Raw genomic sequence first — 19,539 nt, forward strand, 5'->3', positions numbered from 1 at the left:
ACTATTTGCCCCTCTACCTATCTTTTTGTCATTTGCAAACTTTTCAACATGCTCTTAATTCCTTTGTCCAGATTGTTAATATAGAATGTGAATAATTGTGGTCCCAACACTAATTGCTGTGGAACTCCACAAGTCACCAGCTGCCATCCTAAACAAAGATCCCTTTAACCCCCACCCTCTGCCTTCTACCAGTCAGCCAATTCTCTACTCATGCCAGTGCCTTAACCCTAACACCATGGGCTCTTATCTTATTAAGAAGCCTCCTATACAGCACCTTGTCAAAGGCCTTCTGGAAATCCAAATAGATCCACTGGCTGTCCTTGCTTCACATGCTCATTACCTCCTTAAAGAATTCCACCAGATTTGTCAAGCATGACTTCTGAGTACTCCACAATCTCATCCTAAATAATTAAAATCTTACCAACAACTGAGGTCAGGCTAACTGGCCTTTAATTTTCCACCTTCTGCTCCTCTCCCTTCTTAGACACATTGGCCATTTTCCAGTCCTCTGGGACTCTCCCTGACTCCAGTGATTCTTGAGAGATCAGCACCAATACCTCCACAATCCCTTTAGCTATCTTCTTCAGAACTCTGGGGTGTTGTTCATTCAGTTCAGATGACTTATTCACCCTCAGAACTTTCAGCTTCCCCAGCACTGACTCCTTAGTGATGGCCACTGCACCCACCTCTGTCTCCTGACTCTTCTGACATACTACTGGTGTCTTTCACTGTGAAAACCATCAGATCTAGCAGCAGAATTAGGCCATTCAGCCCATTGAGTTTGCTCCACCATTCAATCATGGCTGATATGTTTCTCAACCCCATTCTCCTGCCTTCTCCCTATAATCTTTGATTCACTTACTAATCAAGAACCTATCCAGTTCCGGCTTAAACAAACTCAGTGACTTGGCCTCCACAACCTTCTGTGGTAATGAGTTCCATAGATTCACCATCTTCTGGCTGAAAATATTCCTCCTCATCTCATTTCTAGAAGGTCATCCCTTCCCTCAGTGCCCTCAGGTCCTAGTCTCTCCATGTCCACTCCATCTAGGTTTTAAGTCATATATTACTCTTCAAATGTAAAATAAGGATTTCAAATGACTAAACTGGGGGTAATTTAACAGTGAGCACAGAGATCATGTCAGGGTAACATTGATTTAAACTTCACCAAGCAGAATCCAAAGAACTGAACAAGTGGACTGTTAAAATCCCTTGGAGTTAGTTACACTCATGTGGCTTTCTGGAGAACAGTCAAGTCAATCCCATTTTTCTGCTCTATCTCCATGATTTTGAAAATTTAACCTTGATGGATGGCTTGGAAATGAAATCTGGAGGCTAAAATCCTGTAACAAATTAGGAAACGTACTTGAGGGGTTTCCTACTGTGTTTGCTATTCAACAATTCAACAGCTAACTCCCTTGATTTCTCACTGTGAGGTAATACTAGCACCTAACAATCTACAAAGACATTCTAGCTTTCAGAGCGTCACTCCTTCATCAGGTGGTAGTGGAGGGCTCAATCTTAACACACAGAATTTATAGCAAAAATGTACAGTGTGATGTAACTGAAATTATACATTGAAAAATTGATTGTCTGTTAAGCCTTTCATCTGTTAGAACACAGTGATAGATTCACTTCTTTCATGTGTAAATCACAAAACCTTTTTTTAATATAGATATTTTTATTGGAAATTTAACATTTTTGCAAATTTACAAAAATAAACAAAACTCTCAAATACAAACATTGATGTACAATTAAATCATATATACAATAGTCAAAATTTAGCAAAGAGAAGAAAAAGAGAAAAAAAAAGAGAAAAGAAAAAAAAAGGAGAACCAAAAAAGAACAAAACTCAACTTTCTACTAATCTAACCTTTAACTAACCAGAGTGCATACCTAAGTCTCTTACATGCTCGGAATGTATAAACATCAAATATAATAAAACCCGTATTCGCGCAGGATTCCTCTCCCAAGGGGCCCCGGAGCAGCCCGGTCTGAAATCTTCACTAAATAAAAGCCCTTGTTAGGATGGCCGAAATATCTGCATTTATATAATTCAAAAAGGGCTGCCATATTTTATAAAATAATTCAGTCTTTCAGTGCACCATATTTGTGAGGAAGTCAAGGGGGATATATTCCATAATTAATCTGTGCCAATTTGAAAGTCCAGGGGGGCCCTCAGCCACCCAGTTCACCAAAATATTTTTCCTTGCACAGAAAGAGAGAATAGAAAATAGTCTCTTCCCGTGCATATCCAGAGATGAGAGGTTCGAAAAGCCCAAAAGGAGAGATACAGGGTCCACCCTAATTTCCGTTCCTAAAATTTCTGTCAGGGTACTTGCTACTTTAGTCCAGTATCTGCGGATTTTCTGACAAGTCCACAGACAATGTACAAGAGTACCCACCTCTATTTTGCATTTGGGACACATTGGAGATGCTCCTGCCTTAAATTTTGCCAGTCGAGCCAGTGCTATATGGGCCCTATGAAGTATCTTTAGTTGGATAGCCTGAGTTCTGTTACAGATAGTAATTCTTCTAGCATTTTCCCAAATGTCATTCCACATACAAAACCTTTTTTTAACAAGTTGCATTCTCGGGTTAGCTGTTAACAATGGTGATAGCTAGACAATATGTTGAAGGTGTTGGCCCCTGTGTTCTCTGTCTATGCCATGATGTTTAGATTGATTCTAATCTAAAAAGTGAGATAACGGAATTTTACATGAATGCATGCAGGTTTTGAGCAAAGTATAATGTAACCCTGTAAGTACAAAATATATGTGTGCATGTGGATCTTTGTCTGCATGTGTATGCGTGTGTGTGTCTGTCAGGTTTGGGGGTTGTGAGTGTGAGAAAGTGTATGTGTGTGTGTGTATCGTGAGTGCAGAGTGTCTTAAGTCTGTGAGAGGGTGCATGTGTAGGTGTGGGAGTGTGTGTGTCTGTAAGAAAAATCTGGAGAAGCTTGGCATTCTCACCAGTACTAGCAAAGCCCAGCTTGGAACCACAGTAGACAACATTATCACTGCGGGGAAGTCTATTAACAACTTATCAGACCACATCCTTCGACCGGAAGAGATTGAAGTCCTGAGTAGGGGTCTCAACTTCTGCCCCACCACCAAAATGGACCCGTTGGTTCTGGCAGCAGACACGGCGGAGTTCATCAGACGAATGAGACTCCGGGAATTCTTTCAAGGTGCTGGCAGTGATCCCACTGAGCCCACTGATGAACTGGAACAGTTATCACAGGGATCTGTAGAGGAGCGACCAAAGAAGGTGTCAACTTGGACCCCACCGGAGGGCCACTGCCTTAGGCTTGACATGTATGCTCAAACCGTCAGGAAATATATAAATGCCCGATTCATCAGCCGTACCCACAAGGTAGGGCACAACATCACCCGTTCACAATGCAATGCCATCTAGGCTCTCAAAACCAATCACAACATTGTCATCAAACCAGTAGATAAAGGAGGAGCCATTGTCATTCAGAATAGAACAGATTACTGCAAGGAAGTGTACCGACAACTGAATAACCAGGAACACTACAGGCAACTACCAGCTGATCCGACCAAAGAACACACCCGTGAATTAAACACACTGATCAGAACTTTGGATCCAGTCCTTCAGAGTTCCCTATGCACCCTCATCCCACATACCTTTCGTGTAGGCGACTTCTACCACCTTCCAAAGGTACACAAAGCCAACACACCAGGACGTTCCATCGTGTCGGGCAATGGGACCCTATGTGAGAATCTCTCTGGCTATGTGGAAGACATCTTGAAACCTATTGTACAGGGGATCTCCAGCTTCTGTCATGTCACTACGGATTTCTTACAAAAACTCAGCACCCATGGACCAGTCGAACCAGGAACATTCCTCGTCACAATGGATGTTTCGCACTCTACACCAGCATTCCCTACAATGACAGCATTGCGACAACAGCCTCAGTACTCAACACCAACAACTGCCAGTCTCCAAACACCATCCTACAACTCATCCGCTTTATCCTTGATCACAATGTCTTCACCTTTGACAACCAGTTCCTCATCCAGACACACGGAATAGCTATGGGGACCAACTTTGCACCCCAATATGCCAACATTTTTATGCACAGGTTCAAACAAGACTTCTTCTCTATGCAGGATCTCCAACCAACATTGTACGCCAGGTACATTGACAACATTTCTTTTCCTCTACTGCAAACCCACAGACAACCTCACAATGCTACACTTCTCCAGCTTCCACCCAAAACATATTCAAACAGCCATCCCCTATGGACAAGCCCTACAGTTCACCGGATCTACTCAGATGAGGAGTAATGTGACGGACACCTGGAAGTACTCAGGGATGCCCTCACAAGAATGCGGTATAATGCCCAACTCATCAACCACCAGTTCCCTCCTCAGGAGACAAACACATGCTGCAACCGACAGGTTACCCTTTGTTGTCCAGTATTTCCCAGGAGCTGAAAAATTATGCCATGTTCTTCATGACCTGCAACACATTATCAATGAGGATGAGCACCTGACCAAGACCTTCCCCACACCTCCACTACTTGCCTTTAAACAACCGCCAAACCTCAAACAGATCGTTGTTTTTAGCAAGCTGCCCGGCTCTCAGGACAACTCCATACAACCCTGTCACGGTAGGCGCTGCAAGACATGTCAGAGTGTGTACATAGATACCACTATTACGCGTGTGGACACCTCCCACCTTGTACATGGCAGGTACTCATGTGACTCAGCCAGCATTGTCTATCTTATACGTCGCAGGCAAGGATGCCAGGAGGCATGGTACATTGGGGAAACCGAACAAAGGCTACGACAACGGATGAATGTGCACCGCACAACAATCAACAGACAGGAGTGTTCCCTCCCAGTTGGGGAACACTTCAGTGGTCCAGGACATTCAGCCTCGGACTTTCGGGTGACCATCCTCCAAGGTGGACTTTGGGACAGGCAGCAGAGAAAAGTGGCCGAGCAGAGGCTGATAGCTAAGTTTCCCATAGGGAGGGCCTCAACCGGGAGCTTGGGTTCATGTCACATTACAGGTGACCACCATTGCACTATACACACACATACAGATACTCCTACACCTACACACACACACACACACACACACACATTCACTTTCTCACACTCACAAACCCCACCCCAGACAGACACACACATTCACAGATAAAGACCCACATGCACACATATATTTTGTGTGATGAATTTGTACTTGCAGGGTTACATTGTACTTTGCTCAAAACTGCATGCATTCATGTAGAACTCTGAGCTCAAAAACTGCATGAATTCATGTAAAACTCCGTTATCTCACTTTTTAGATTAGAATCAATCTAAACATCATGGTATAGACAGAGAACACAGGGGGCCAACGTCTTCAACATATTGTCTAGCTATCACCATTGTTAACAGCTTACCCGAGAATGCAACTTTTTAAAAAAAGGTTTTGTGATTTACACATGAAAGAAGTGAAATTATTACGGTATTCTAACAGATGAAAGGCTTAACAGACAATCAATTTTTCAATGTATAATTTCAGTTACATCACACTGTAAATTTTTGCTATAAATTCTGTGTTAGGATTGAGGCCTCCACTGCCACTTGATGAAGGTGTGACTCTCCGAAAGCTAGTGTGTTTCCAATTAAACCTGTTAGACTATAACCTGGTGTTGTGTGATTTTTAACTTTGTACACCCTAGTCCAACACCGGCATCTCCAAATTATAAAGACATCGTTTGTAAATGATCTTTAAGGATAATGTTGAGAAGAGATTATAAATAACTGCATCGATAAGAATTGATAGCCGACCCTAATCCTCCATTCCCCTGATGCCCACATCCAAACACTTCCTTCTTGAATAATATATAGGAACCCATGCAGAATTTCCTGAGCCTAATTCATTTGCTTGGCTTGTCGAGCTTAAACCCTCATATATTTAAAATATTTTTAAAATGCTTGTTCTTATAAGGGATGAGGCGATACTACCAGGATTTGATATCAGACAGTGGAGGAAGCTGGCCTGCCATCAAAAACTCTCAAGGTGTCAGAAGTTTCTAACCTGCAGGAAAGGATAATCCAAAGTTCAAGTCCCACCTACTCCAGGGATGTGTAATAATATCTCTAAACAGGTTGATTAGAAGGTATATAGAATCATTGAATAGGTACTTCACAGAACGAAGCCATGTGTCCTATTGTGTCTGTGCTGGGTCTGTATAAAAAGCACCTCACCAAGTCCCACATTTCCAACTTTTTCCTTTGGTCCTACACTTTTTTCCATCAGATAATTTTTCTTTTTCAATTTGATGGCCTGTATTGACTCTGCCTTTTACAAAGTGCATTTAAGGTCCTAACTGTCTACATAAAGGATTTTTTTTATCTCACATTTCCATTGTTTCTTCTGTCAATCATTTTAAAGTCATATCTTTTGGTTTTGGATCCTTCCACCAAATAGAACAGTTTCTCCCAATCTGCTTTGTCCAGACCCCTTATGATTGTGATTTGGAGGCAAAGAAGGACAATGATGTAACTTTGGTAGATAACATTAATATATTAACAGTAAGAGGAAAGAGTGAGGCCAAAGGGGCAATCCGTGCGTGGAGCCAAAGGATGTGTATGAGGCCTTAAATGAATATTTCTCATCTGTATTCAGAGGAAAAAGACATTGTAGTTGGGGATTCAGTTGGGATGGTGAGGTTCTAGAACATGTTAGGATTAATAAGGAGGAGGCGTCAGATGGTTTCGCAGACATAAAAGTGCATAAATCCCAGGTTGTGATGAGATGTATACCAGGCTGCTATGGGATGCAAGGGAGGAGACTGCTCTGGTTCTGGCAGATATATTTTGTATTTTGATGGCCACAGGTGAAGTGCTAGGTTATTGATGGTTAGCTAATGTGGTTCCTTTGTTCAAGAAGGGCAGCAAGGATAGGCCAAGTAATTAGTCTGATGTTAGTGGTCAGGAAATTGTTGGAAAAGTTTCTGAGAGACTGGATTAATCAATACTTGGAAAAGCAGGGATTGATCAGGGACAGTTAGTATGGATTTGTTGGGGGCAATTCCCATTTGACTAATTTAATTGAATTGAATGAGTGAATGAACGACTGATTTATTGTCACATATCTCTAGGGAGATATTCTGTCAACAGAATCCAGCATCATTTTCAGATACAAATGAATAAAGAGAAAATACTTAAATAGGCCAAGGTCTCAAACATGGCTCCAAGACTTCGGCAAGGTCTCTGTGAGGTCCCTGCTCTGCTATCGCTGCAGCCAATGTCTCACCGCCAATTCCAGGAATCCCTGCTCCAGTCACCACTGACACTGCTCCGGCCTCCCCACATCATCAAGAAGATGACAAAAAAAAGAAGAAGAAAAAGATGAAAAGGAGAGAAAGATTAAAAATAAAGAATATGACTGGCCTGGAGTGAACAGGCCTACTGTGCTGGTGCTGGTGCTGTCATCTAGAGTAGAAAATGTGTTGCTGGAAAAGCGCAGCAGGTCAGGCAGTATCCAAGGAGCAGGAGAATCGACGTTTCGGGCATGAGCCCTTCTTCAGGAGCCTTTCCAGCAACACATTTTCAGCTCTGATCTCCAGCATCTGCAGTCCTCACTTTCTCCTGTCATCTAGAGTAGCTGAGCTAGCTGTCTGCTCCATGCTGCAGGATTCACTGTCCCCTCTACACCTCTGTTGTTTTTTTAAAAAAGTGACTAAATATATTGGTGAGGGCATGCTGTTGATGTGATTTATGTAGATTTCAGTAGAGCCTTTGATAAGGTCCCACATAGAAGGCTGATCTAAAAAGTAAGAGCACATGGGATCCAAGGCCAGTTAGAAAGCTGGATCCAAAATTGACTTTCCAGTAGGAGGCGAAAGGTGATGGTGGAGTATTGTTTTTGTGATTGGCAGCCCGTAACCAGTGGTGTGCTGGGACCTTTGCTGTTTGTTATGTACATTAATGACCTGGATGTGAATGTAGGAGGTATATTAGTAACACAAAAAAATTTTACGGTGACGAGGATGGTTTCAAGCTACAGTCTGAAATTGATCAGCTGGTCAGAGCAATGACAAATGGAATTTTACACTGATAAGGATGAGGTGATGTATTTTAGGATGTCTGATAAGGGGAGCATTTGCACATAGACAGAATAGATTGTGAGAATCTTTTCCCTAATGTGATAAATAAGTGGTTTAGAGAAGATCTGAGCAGGAATTTATTTTTTGCACAATGGGTGGTAAAGGTATGGAATGCACTGTCTGAGAGGGAGATACTCTGGCAACATTTAAGATATATCTGGATGAGCATTGAAAATGCCAGGTATAGTAGTCTATTGACCAAGTGCAGATAAATGGGATTAATTTATAATGGTGTTTTTCTGGTCGCATAGACATGGTGGGCTGAAGAACTTGTTTCTATTCTGCATGACTCTGTGACTTACATATTAAATTTCATCTGCCACTTGTCTGTCTCTTCCACTAGCCTGACAATCCCTATTGATGTTTACCATTCTCCTTTCCACAGTTCCCATTTTGAAACATTGTTGTGCTCAACAAAGGTGATAAATGCATATCAACAAAGGCAGGAGTCTAAACACTGGCCACCTTCCCCCAATCTGAATAAAAATAACGTTCACAGCTCTCTACTGAGCTCAGTTGGCTGGATGGCTGGTTTGCAATGGAGAGTAATGCCAACAGGCTGAGCATACCATGGAGTACTTTCCTTTCAACCTCTCCCCTTGCCTGAGGCATGGTGATTCTCAAGTTAAATCACCCCCCAGGAATCTCTCTCTAATGAAAGAGTAGCCTTACATTCTGGAAAGACAATAGCAACCTTACGTTTTACTTCATATCCATTTCATAAACTCGAATTTTACTGACAATCCTATTATGTGACACTTTGTCAAATGCTTTTTGGAAGTAATGACACTGAGCTCAAAAATCCACACTGTTAAGAAATTCATCCAAATTAGTTTGCCTTTAACAAACCTACAATAGCTTTATTTAATTAATCCACATTTGACCAAGTAACTGTTAATGTCATTCCTTAAAGTTTCCCCATAACTCAGGTTAAACTGACTAGTTGCTGGGCCTATCTTTATACCTTTGATTTGAACAAGAAGTAATATTTGCAATTTTCCAGCTGTCTTGCCCTACTGCTATATTTATTGGGGACTGGAAGGTCACGATCAGTGACTCACCAATTTTTTTCTTTTGTTAGATCCTGGATGAATCCCATGCAGTCCCAGTGACTTTATCAACTTTGAGTACAGATAGCCTGTTGAATAAAAACATTAAGTGCTGAAGAAACTTGGCATGTTTGGTAGTATCTGTGGAGAGAGGAACAGAATTAATGTTTGAGTCCAATATGGCTCTTCTTCTGAACTCAGCCTGTATAATATCTCTCCCATCATTAGTCCATCTGAGTCTCAATTACCTAACTGAAAGCAGCTTCTAACTTGGTAGAACCATAAATGCCCTCTATTTAAGTCCTGTTTTAGGTCCTTAGTAGACCCCACTTTTTTTTTAACCATCCTCTCACTGTTTATATACAGAATACTTATTCCAGACACCCTCTTCCTCTGTTTCATCTCAATCTCTTTTCACATCCAGAAAGCCCACTTTTTGATCTCTTTCTACCTCCTGTGCATGTGCCTGGATTGTGCCCAAATGACTGTCCTTTGTTCAATTACAGTTTGACCTACCAATCTTTCATTTCAATTTATCTTGACTAGATCAGTTCTCATTCCATTGAGTTCTGATTAAGGGTCATTCAACCTGAAACATTAAATCTGTTCCTCTCCACAAATGCTGCTGAATTTTCATAATGTTTAATTTCATTTCAGATTTTTAGCATCTTCAATATTTTTCTTTTGTCTCATCTGTTAATGTTTACCCTCCCCCTGTCATTTTTGTTCTGCATTGCGCAATGTACTTTTCCATGGTCAGCCTAAATGTTATGAAACAGCTTTCAGTGTCCATTAATTTATAACCCACTTGATCTTATTCCCAGGAACCAGATCCAACAAGACTTCCATCTACATTGGGTTATAAGTTTATTGATGTCGAACATTCTCCTGAATTCATTCAAGAAATCCTTCTCCCCTCTACCCTTCACATGATTACAATCCCAGTCTAAGTTAGGATAATTAAAATTCCCCTTTATAACTCAAAGACATCTGTACTTTCCTTGGAAATTTGGTTTGTTATCTTTCTTACCAATTGTCACACAAGAAGCACTTTTAAATAAAGAAATTCACTCATGGAATGTGGGTGTTGCTTGCTGGGCCAGATTTATTGCTCATTCCTACTTCCCCTCAAGAAAATGGTGGTGAGCTACTTTCTTGAGTTGCTGCAGTCCGTTTAGAAACCTATGCTGCAGTTTGGGATGGAACTCCAGGAATTTCACCCAGCATAATGCTACATCGATTGTTACTTAACTGTAACCAAATGAATTCTGTCCTTGACCCCTTAAGGGCATCTGTCTTGAACACTGTTACCCCTCCTCCTTTCTGTCTTTTTTAAAATTGTTCATGGAATTTGGGCATCACTAACTAGACTAGCATTTATTGCCCATCCCTAATTGCCCAGAGGGCAGTTAAGAGTTAATGGCATTGCAGTCAGTCTGGTGTTACATGTAAGCTAGGCCAAGTAAGAATGGCAGATTAGATTACTTACAGTGTGGAAACAGGCCCTTCGGCCAACAAGTCCACGCCGACCCGTCGAAGCGCAACCCACCCGTACCTCTACATTTACCCCTTCACCTAACACTACGGGCAATTTAGCATGGCCAATTCACCTAACCTGCACATCTTTGGACTGTGGGAGGAAATCCATGCAGATACGGGGAGAATGTGCATACTCCACCAGTTAGTCGCCTGAGGCGGGAAAAATGAACCCGGGTCTCTGGCGCTGTGAGGCAGCAGTGCTAACCACTGTGCCACCATGCCGTCCTTCACTAAAGGACATTAATGAGCCAGATGGGCTTTTACAACCATTAGTGGTTACATGGTGGTTGTTTGGCCAACTTTCAATTGCTGTGTTGGGATATGAACCCATGTTTCCAGCAGAATAGCCTGAATCGCTTGTTTTAGTAATTTAGGGGCATTCGCACTATGCCACCATTTCCATTCCATATCTTCCCTATCTTAGTGAGGAATCATAAAAATGTCATAAAAATTAATAAGAAAGGAATAATTGCCAAAATATAAAGCTACAAGGTTGGAAAGGAAAAATGTTGGAGTTAAATAATTTCCAGGCATTGTATATAGAACATAGAACATAGAAAAATACAGCGCAGTACAGGCCCTTCGGCCCTCGATGTTGCGCCGACCAAATCCTACCTAACCTACACTAGCCCAATAACTTCCATATGCCTATCCAATGCCTGCTTAAATGACCATAAAGAGGGAGCGTTCACCACTGCTACTGGCAGGGCATTCCATGAACTCATAACCCGCTGCGTAAAGAATCTACCCCTAACATCTGTCCTATACCTACCACCCCTTAATGGTGAGTGCTTCAAGCTGGCAGGTGAATCAGTTGTTAATTTTGATGCATTTTGTCCACTTTTTAAGTTGAACCTCTCATCAGTAACAAACAGAAAAGACAGCGATGGGAATGGAGTTTACAAAGATCTATCATTGATATGACTCAAACTACATATTCTGTTTTCATAGGAGCATCTCATGGAATCCAACATTGATGCATTCCGGTGTGCCATGGTACATGAAACCGAACATAAAAGGGTATGTATATATTTGACTCATAATTTGCAAAGTGTATGTGGAACAAGTGCATCTGTATTTCACTTTTATTTGGGAACACCTAAATGTGTTATATATTGAAGAGGAGAAAGAAAATAAGTATCAAGAAGCAAGAAAAAGAAACAGTCTGAGAAATTTTAATATATTATTATCCTTGAAAGTTTGTTTTCTTTTTAAAACAGATAAATTTTGGTCTGTTCTCTGAAAATAATTGTTTTTTTTAAAAGGAAATAATGGTCAGAAAATTAGTTGGAACGGTGACATAAAACATTCACAGAAGGAGTCTGATTCAGTCAAGTGTCTAGCAGGACACCTATGAAGTAAATGGATGGAATATTTACGTTGCTGCATTTGTGGAAAACAGAGCAAACAGACCAGAGGCCAGTAATTCAGCCTTTAACTTCAGTTCACAAGAATTAAGTGTTCAGTTCAGAAGAGAGAACAGTTTCCCCCGAGCGGGAGAATGAAGTTTTTAATTCAGGATGACCAGTCACCTTTCAGTTTGTGAAGCCTCCAAGTGTGACAGTGAAAGTTCTTAAGTTGTCAGAATTTTGAATTATTGAAAATAAGTCATAAAACTCTCTTAGGCTGAGGAGGAGAATGAGAAAAGGCATTTAAGTGAGAAGTTATAGTTAAGATAGGAGTATGTTTCTCTTGGAGTATCTGTGAAGGACAGTGTTTTAAAATAGGTTGAAACTTTGTTTTACTGTTTGGTTTAAGACCTTTCTAAACAGTTATGTAGATATAACTTGTTTTCTTCTTTTTTGTATCATAAATTTGTGCACTTTTGTCAAAGAATCTTTGCATCCTCCTGAGTTATGTCCATCACTAACAATCAAAGTACCAACTAAAAAAAAATGAAATTTAAAGATCTACCAACACATGTTTCACTCTGACATGACTTGCCAGTATTACCATCAACTGGGATCTGAACAGTTAGAATGGGAACTATCACACAGAGCAGTCTCAACAAAGAAATGAAATCGGACAGACTATCTGGTATTGCCCAGGCACCAGAAACAACAACTTGAAAAATAGCCCTGTCATTCCTACAAAATCCTCCTTATCAACATTTGGGGGCTCGTGCCAAAATTGGGAGAGCTGTCTCACAGATGAGTCAAGCGACACCCTGATGTTGTCTATACATTATGACTCTGTGTGTATTGTTATATCCCAGATACCACCATCCCTCGATATGTCCTGTCCCATTGGTAGGACAGCAGAGTAGCAGCACAGTGGTAGATACAACCAGGAAGAAGTTTCCATGGGAGTCCTCAATATTGGCTCTGGACATCGTGTTATCTCATGGCACCAGGTCAACCATGGGCAAGGACCCCCTCCTCCTCCGACCAACCAACATCCCTTGGCTGATGAGTCAATGCTACTCCATGTTGAATAACACTCGGAGGATGGCAAGGTCACAGATTGTATTCTGGCTGGGTCTTCAGTATACCCTCTTGTGGTTAAATTACCACAGACTACCTTTAATTAGACTACTTATTAATGTATCTCACAGACAATCAAATACTGAAACAATTACTTAAAGATTGTATGTAAGAACCAAAATAAAACCCCTCAAGTAAACACATAAGCCTCACAACCCAAATTAGCTATTAACCAATTAATGGCAGAATTCAACTATGATTCCAACCAACAGCATTTGTCTCTGGATGCATCCAGGTTTCGATCCTTGCACAGTGTGGTTCTTCAATGTTCTGCTGCTAAAGAATCATGGAGTACATGATTTTACACAATTTTCTCTCTTTCATGTTTGTGGTGTGTCATTATTGATACTTTAGATTCTTTCAACCCCAATATTAACCACATTTCTGGAGCCCTCATGTCTGTAACTTTCCTTCTTATCAGAAGGAGCTCCTCCTTTTTCTTGTTACATTTGGTGTTGACTGTCTGTTCAAAGACTCAACTTTTTGTTGTTTATGGAGTGGTTATGGAGATAACTGAGTTTAGAGTCATAGTATGAAGGTTCCCCATTTCTTTACTCAACCTGAAGTGGTTGCACTGGTGATTATTAGAGCCACAGTCAAAGTTTGCTAATGGTTGTAAAGAAGGCTTTGTCAGCAGACAAAAGAGGAGGAGACAAAGAACAAAGAACAAAGAAAATTTACAACCCAGGAACAGGCCCTTTGGTCCTCCAAGCCTGAGCTGATCCAAATGTACTTTCTAAACTTGTCGGTCAATTCCTAAGTATTTGTATCCCTCTGCTCTCCACCTACTCATGCATCTGTCCAGACGCACCTTAAATGAATCTACTGTGCCTGCCTCTACCACCTCTGCTGGCAACGTGCTCCAAACGCCCACCACCCTCTGTGTGAAGTACTTGTTGCGTATATCCCCCTTAAACTTTCCACCTCTCACCTTGAAAGCATGACCTCTCGTTGTTGAATCCTTCGCCCTGGGAAAAAGCTTGTGTCTATCCGCCCCATCTATACCCTTCATGATTTTGTAAACCTCAAACAGGTCCCCCCTCAATCTCCTTTTTTCTAGTGAAAATAAGCCTAACCTACTCAACCTCTCTTCATAGCTAGCACCTTCCATTCCGGCAACATCCTCGTAAATCCTCTCCAAAGCGTCCACATCCTTTTGGTAATGTGGCAACCAGAATAGTACACAGTATTCTAAATGCAGTAGAACCAATGTCTTGTACAATTTTAACATGACTTGCCAGCTTTTATACTCAATACCCCGTCCAATGAAGGCAAGCGTACCATATGCCTTCTTGACCACTCTATCCACCTGTGCAGCAACCTTCAGGGTACAATGGACCTGCACTCCCAGATTTCTCTGCCCATCAACTTTTCCCAAGGCTGTTCCATTCATTGTATAATTCGCTCTAGAATTAGTCTTGCCTAAAGGTATGGATTTGTATGGATTGAAAACCATCTGCCACTTTTCAGTCCAACTCTCCAGTCTATCTATATCCTCCTGTATTCTCTGACAGTCCCTTAGGCTTTCTGCTACTCCACCAATCTTTGTGTCATCTGCAAACTTGCTGATCATACCAACAGTGCCCTCTTCCAGATCATTTATGTATAATACAAACAACAGTGGCACCAATACTGATCCTTGTGGAACACCACTGGTCACCTTTCTCCACTTTGAGAAACTCCTTTCAATTACTACTACAGACATTGGAGGATGCTGGCATGGTCAACAATATTCGAATTTGGAAAAGAAGCCAAGGAAGATGATTAAAAACAATAGTTACGTAGTAATTTTGGACACTGATGAATGCAACTTCAATGTTCTGCAAAAGATGTAAACTAGACAGTAAGACCTCAAACTGGGACCGCTGAGAACCCAGTCTTAATGAAATGGACAGCAGCCCCAGTAAAGTGATAGTGCAACAGACTTTGAAAACTGTTATAAACCCAAATTGCAAACAAGGTCATTTTAATGCTTTTCATGAACATGAATACTTTACTTTTCTAATTTCAATCACTGCCCAAAACCAACAGTCAAATTCACGTCAGCAGAGCAGCCTGAAAACAATTGCAAAAAGATTTCCTCGAATTACACAAAAGAGGGAATGAGCAGTGTCCAGTGAAATGCTGCTCACTGATTTACACAGATATGTTTACTTATAATTTCTTATAATTTGTTACAACACAGAGATGGTAAGCTAGAACAAACCAGACTTACTAACACTAGATAACACCAACTGTGAAATTAAAATATTCAGTGACCCTCAAAATTGTCCCAATTGTTCCTAACCAGATTTAATGAATAACAGATATAAGATAACAAATTTATAGCTTAAACAAAAATTAACAACATATTATTAATACTGTAGCATTAACAGAGCAAAGTTAAACAACAAAGTATTCTAATTAAAGTCCCATTATCTTACCAAACAAGAGGGCTGCTGTCTCAATAGAGAGAGAGAGATGACTAGTGAAGGTTTTGGTGATGGTTTTAACCAAAGGTCATCATACTCAGGGAAGGAAAAAGTTTGAGAAGGAGAATCCTTGATTGTAACCTCAGCTGAAGTGGAAATTGAACCCACGCTGTTGCCTTCACTCACCAACGATCCAACCAACTGATCTAACTGATGCCCCCATTCAAATTAATGTCTACAATTTAAACCCAATCTTCTTTGATCATAAATCCCCATACTCACAAAGATACACAGACATGTGCACGCACACGCACACGCACACACACACACACTCTAAAGGGATGAAATAAAATAAAAATTTAAAAAGTCATGACTGCTAGTTCACTTAAACAGTTTCAAATTAGGTTAGGTGGATTGGTCATGCTAAATTGTCCAGGGATGTGCAGGCAAGATGGATTATCTATGGGAAATGCAGGGTTACAGGGCTAGGGTAGGTGGGTGGGTCTGGGATGTCCTTTGGATGGGTACTGTGGACACAATGGGCCAAATGGCCTGCTGACATACTGCAGGGATTCTATGATTCTATAAATGATAGTTGCTAAGCCTTCATGCATTCCTTGGATAATGAGTTGTTTACAGGTATGTGGGACTTGATTCTAAAGTGACAGGTCAATGCAAATGGATTCCACAGACTGTGGAGACTTTTACTTATGTTACACAGACTGCAGTGCTTTCCTCAGAACTTTTAAAAATTTGATAACTGGAGGAATTCAAGAGAGCAACCAAAACATTTCCAGCAGTTTTCACAGCCACACAACTTTCTGCCAAGAAAAAAAGACAATCAAAACCAGTTCAATCTTTCATATTTCTTTTTGTTTCCAACATTCTCTCTGTTCGGCTGACAGGCCTTTGACCCTTTTAAGCAGCTGCTGGTCCTTGAACATAATATATCTCAGGTGCCAAAACTTCTGCAGTGTTCTTAGAATTATAAACAACTTGCAACTAACTTTCCAAGCCAGTTCCCATAAACATATATCAGTTTGGTTTTAAAACAAGCTACTGCTCAAAGTCCAAAGTTTAACTTTCAAATTCAGCTCCAAGTTCCAAACCAAAAATATGAGAAAAATAAATAAAAACAGGGATGGTTTAAATGTTAATTTAAGAATTGAACAATTACAATTGAACCATTTAAAAATTGAACAAATTAGAAACAAATTCCGATGCTGTGGTGCACGAGCACATTTGGTGGTCCAAACATATAGTATGGGTCTATAATCTTTTTGCACAAACGAGTCCACACTTAGCAGGGTCTCGGTCTTTGTTCTACTGTTTGAAGTTGTAGTGTGACTGTTCAGTGCCTGTCCAGGTGGAAGGACCTCGAAAGGAATATCAGTTTGGATGATGACTTGCCTGGCAGCCAGGCCAAGAATGAATTGGTGTTTATATAATAGCTTTCACAACACTTCAGAACACTTCACAGTCAATGATTTACTTCTGATGTGCAGTTACTGTTACGCAGGGAAGTGCAACAATCAAGCACTCTGTTTGATTGCTCTTGGCAATAAATTTTAGACAGGTTACTTTGCAAAGTGCATTGAGATTTTTACCATCCCCCTGAAGGGCAAACAGAGCCTCAGTTCAACATGTCATCCAAAGATTAGTGCTCCTTCAATTCTTTCCTGCTGTGTCAGACTAGATTATGTTCTCAAGCCTTTAGAGTGGGACTTGAACTCATGAGCTTTTGACTCAAGAGATATCAAAGAACCCCTCTAGTGTGGAAGCAGACCATTCAGTCCATCAATTCCACACTGACCCTCCAAACGTGATTCCATCCAGACCAAACCCCACCTTCCACCCTATCCCTGAAATCTTGCATTTTCCCAAGGCCAATCTACCTACCCTGCATATCCCTGGACAGTATGGGCAGTTTAGCATGGCCAATCCACCTAATCTGCACATGGTTGGACTGTGGGACCCATGCAGACACAGGGAGAACATGCAAACTCCATACTGACAGCTGCACGAGGATGGAATCGAACCTGGGTCTCTGGCGTTATGAGTCAGCATAAACAATACCCACTGCCAAGCTGACAGAAAATATTAGAGGCTTGGATACAGATCACCTGGACATGTCTTTAGAGAATGGCACTCTCATTTAAGAACCGTTCCTCTTCATCAGCAATTTTAACATAACAAAACTCTCACAGGCACTGTATAGGAGTTTTATTAAACAAAATATGATTCTGGACAACATAAAATATTAGGTCAGATGACCAACAGTTTGGTCAAACAGGTTAGTCAATACTTGTAATCAGAGGGGCATAAATAATCAGACAAAAAGTAGTTTATTGATTCCAAGGATGAAAGCGTTCTCCTCTGAGTCAAATAGATCTTTAAAAGTTATGAGGAGAGATTATTCAAATTAAGCCTGTTTTCTGTAGTATTTAGAAGGTTAAGGAGTGATCTGTTCAAAGTCATCAAGATAATAACAGGAAAAGTCAGGGTAAATAAAAATGAACTATTTTCACTGGTTGGGGATTGTAGAACTAGGAGGCCTAGTCTGTTTTAGGGCCAGACCATTCAGGGGAGATTTTAGGACATAAAGAAGTTTGGAACTTTTCCACAAAAAGGCATTGATGCAAGATCAGTTGTTAATTTTAAAATCTGAGATAGTTGTTTTCTGATTAAGGAAAGGTATTAGGGGATATGGATCAAAGACCAATATATAGTGTTTGGCCACAGATCAGCCAGGATCTCATTGAATACTGGAACATACAGGGAGGGCTGAAAGGTCTATTCTTGTTCATGTGCTTTCTGGTTTTTAGCAAAATAGCAAGAGATCATCTTGAAATATATAAGAATCTGAGTGAGTCTGACAGGAAAGATGCTGAGAGGCTTCATGGGGTAATATAGAATAAAGGGGACTGAGTCTCAGAATTTAGAATCCATTACTTTACTTGGTTGGCTCCCTATCCACCACCTGAAATATTCACTCCCTTCAACATTGATGTATAGTAGCAGCAGCAGCAATGTCCAGCATCTGCTATCTCTCCACAGAAGATGCCAGACCTGCTGAGTTTCTCCAGAAATTTTGATTTTTGTTTCAGATCTCCATCATCTACAGTTTTGCTTTGCTTTTTTGTACAATAATCTTCAAGTTTCTCCCTAAGACACCCTTCATTCTTCATTTGGAAGCTTATTGCCATTTCTTCACTGTCACTGGGTCAAAATCTTAGAAATACCTCATAGCATGATGATTTGGACTGTTAATAATGATGGGCTCAAAATTCACAAATTGCTGTTCAATTTCACTCACATTTTGGTCTTGTCATCTCTATCTGCTTCATATTGACAGTTCCACATTCACAACCAAATTGTGGAGCTGCGGATACCTGTTCTATAGTCCACTGATGTGGGTGCAACTGAGTGGCCATTAAAAGCTGCATGCGCAAGGTGCACATAGTTCCATATAACCTCCAAAATAGACATTTTAAATTTCAGCAGTGATTCATTGTTAACTAACAAGCGAAGTATTCTCTATTTATAGACCTGTTCTAAACCTCTTAATTATACATTGTATAAGATAGAATCTAACAAACTGCAAAAGTGGTCCTTTTGAAAGCTGCTCTGACCACCTACACAAGTGAATTAGAGTCGAGCGCTGTGCTGATGTACAAAGATTTGCAAAATTATTTTTCAGTTATATTCTGTTGTTATAGTTACCCACCTGTGTTTCTTTGTAACCCTGACAGCGAGTTTTGTCTGAAATTAAGAAAGAGGAAGAGGCCAAGATGAAATATACCATTCCAAAACCACGACCCATCCCTGCACAGATGGTAAGTCTTGGTGAGTTTTTTTTAGAAAGGGCAATGTCTCTGCTTAACCAACTAAGAGCTATCAGACCATTTAGCTCAATGTTGTTA

The 19,539-nt window shown here is 40.7% G+C and overlaps 1 protein-coding gene across 1 annotated transcript in view; it reads left to right on the plus strand.

Annotated features, from left to right (window-relative positions):
* cfap99 (cilia and flagella associated protein 99) overlaps positions 1–19,539 on the plus strand; it is a 104,028-nt gene that overhangs the window by 58,614 nt on the left and 25,875 nt on the right. The window contains exons 7-8 of the mRNA XM_060847287.1: positions 11,674–11,742; positions 19,369–19,452. Of these exons, the coding sequence (XP_060703270.1) occupies positions 11,674–11,742; positions 19,369–19,452 (153 nt within the window). The remainder of the gene's footprint in view (positions 1–11,673; positions 11,743–19,368; positions 19,453–19,539) is intronic.

Source organism: Hemiscyllium ocellatum, chromosome 2 (genome assembly GCF_020745735.1).
Source record: "Hemiscyllium ocellatum isolate sHemOce1 chromosome 2, sHemOce1.pat.X.cur, whole genome shotgun sequence".
NCBI lineage: Eukaryota > Metazoa > Chordata > Chondrichthyes > Orectolobiformes > Hemiscylliidae > Hemiscyllium > Hemiscyllium ocellatum.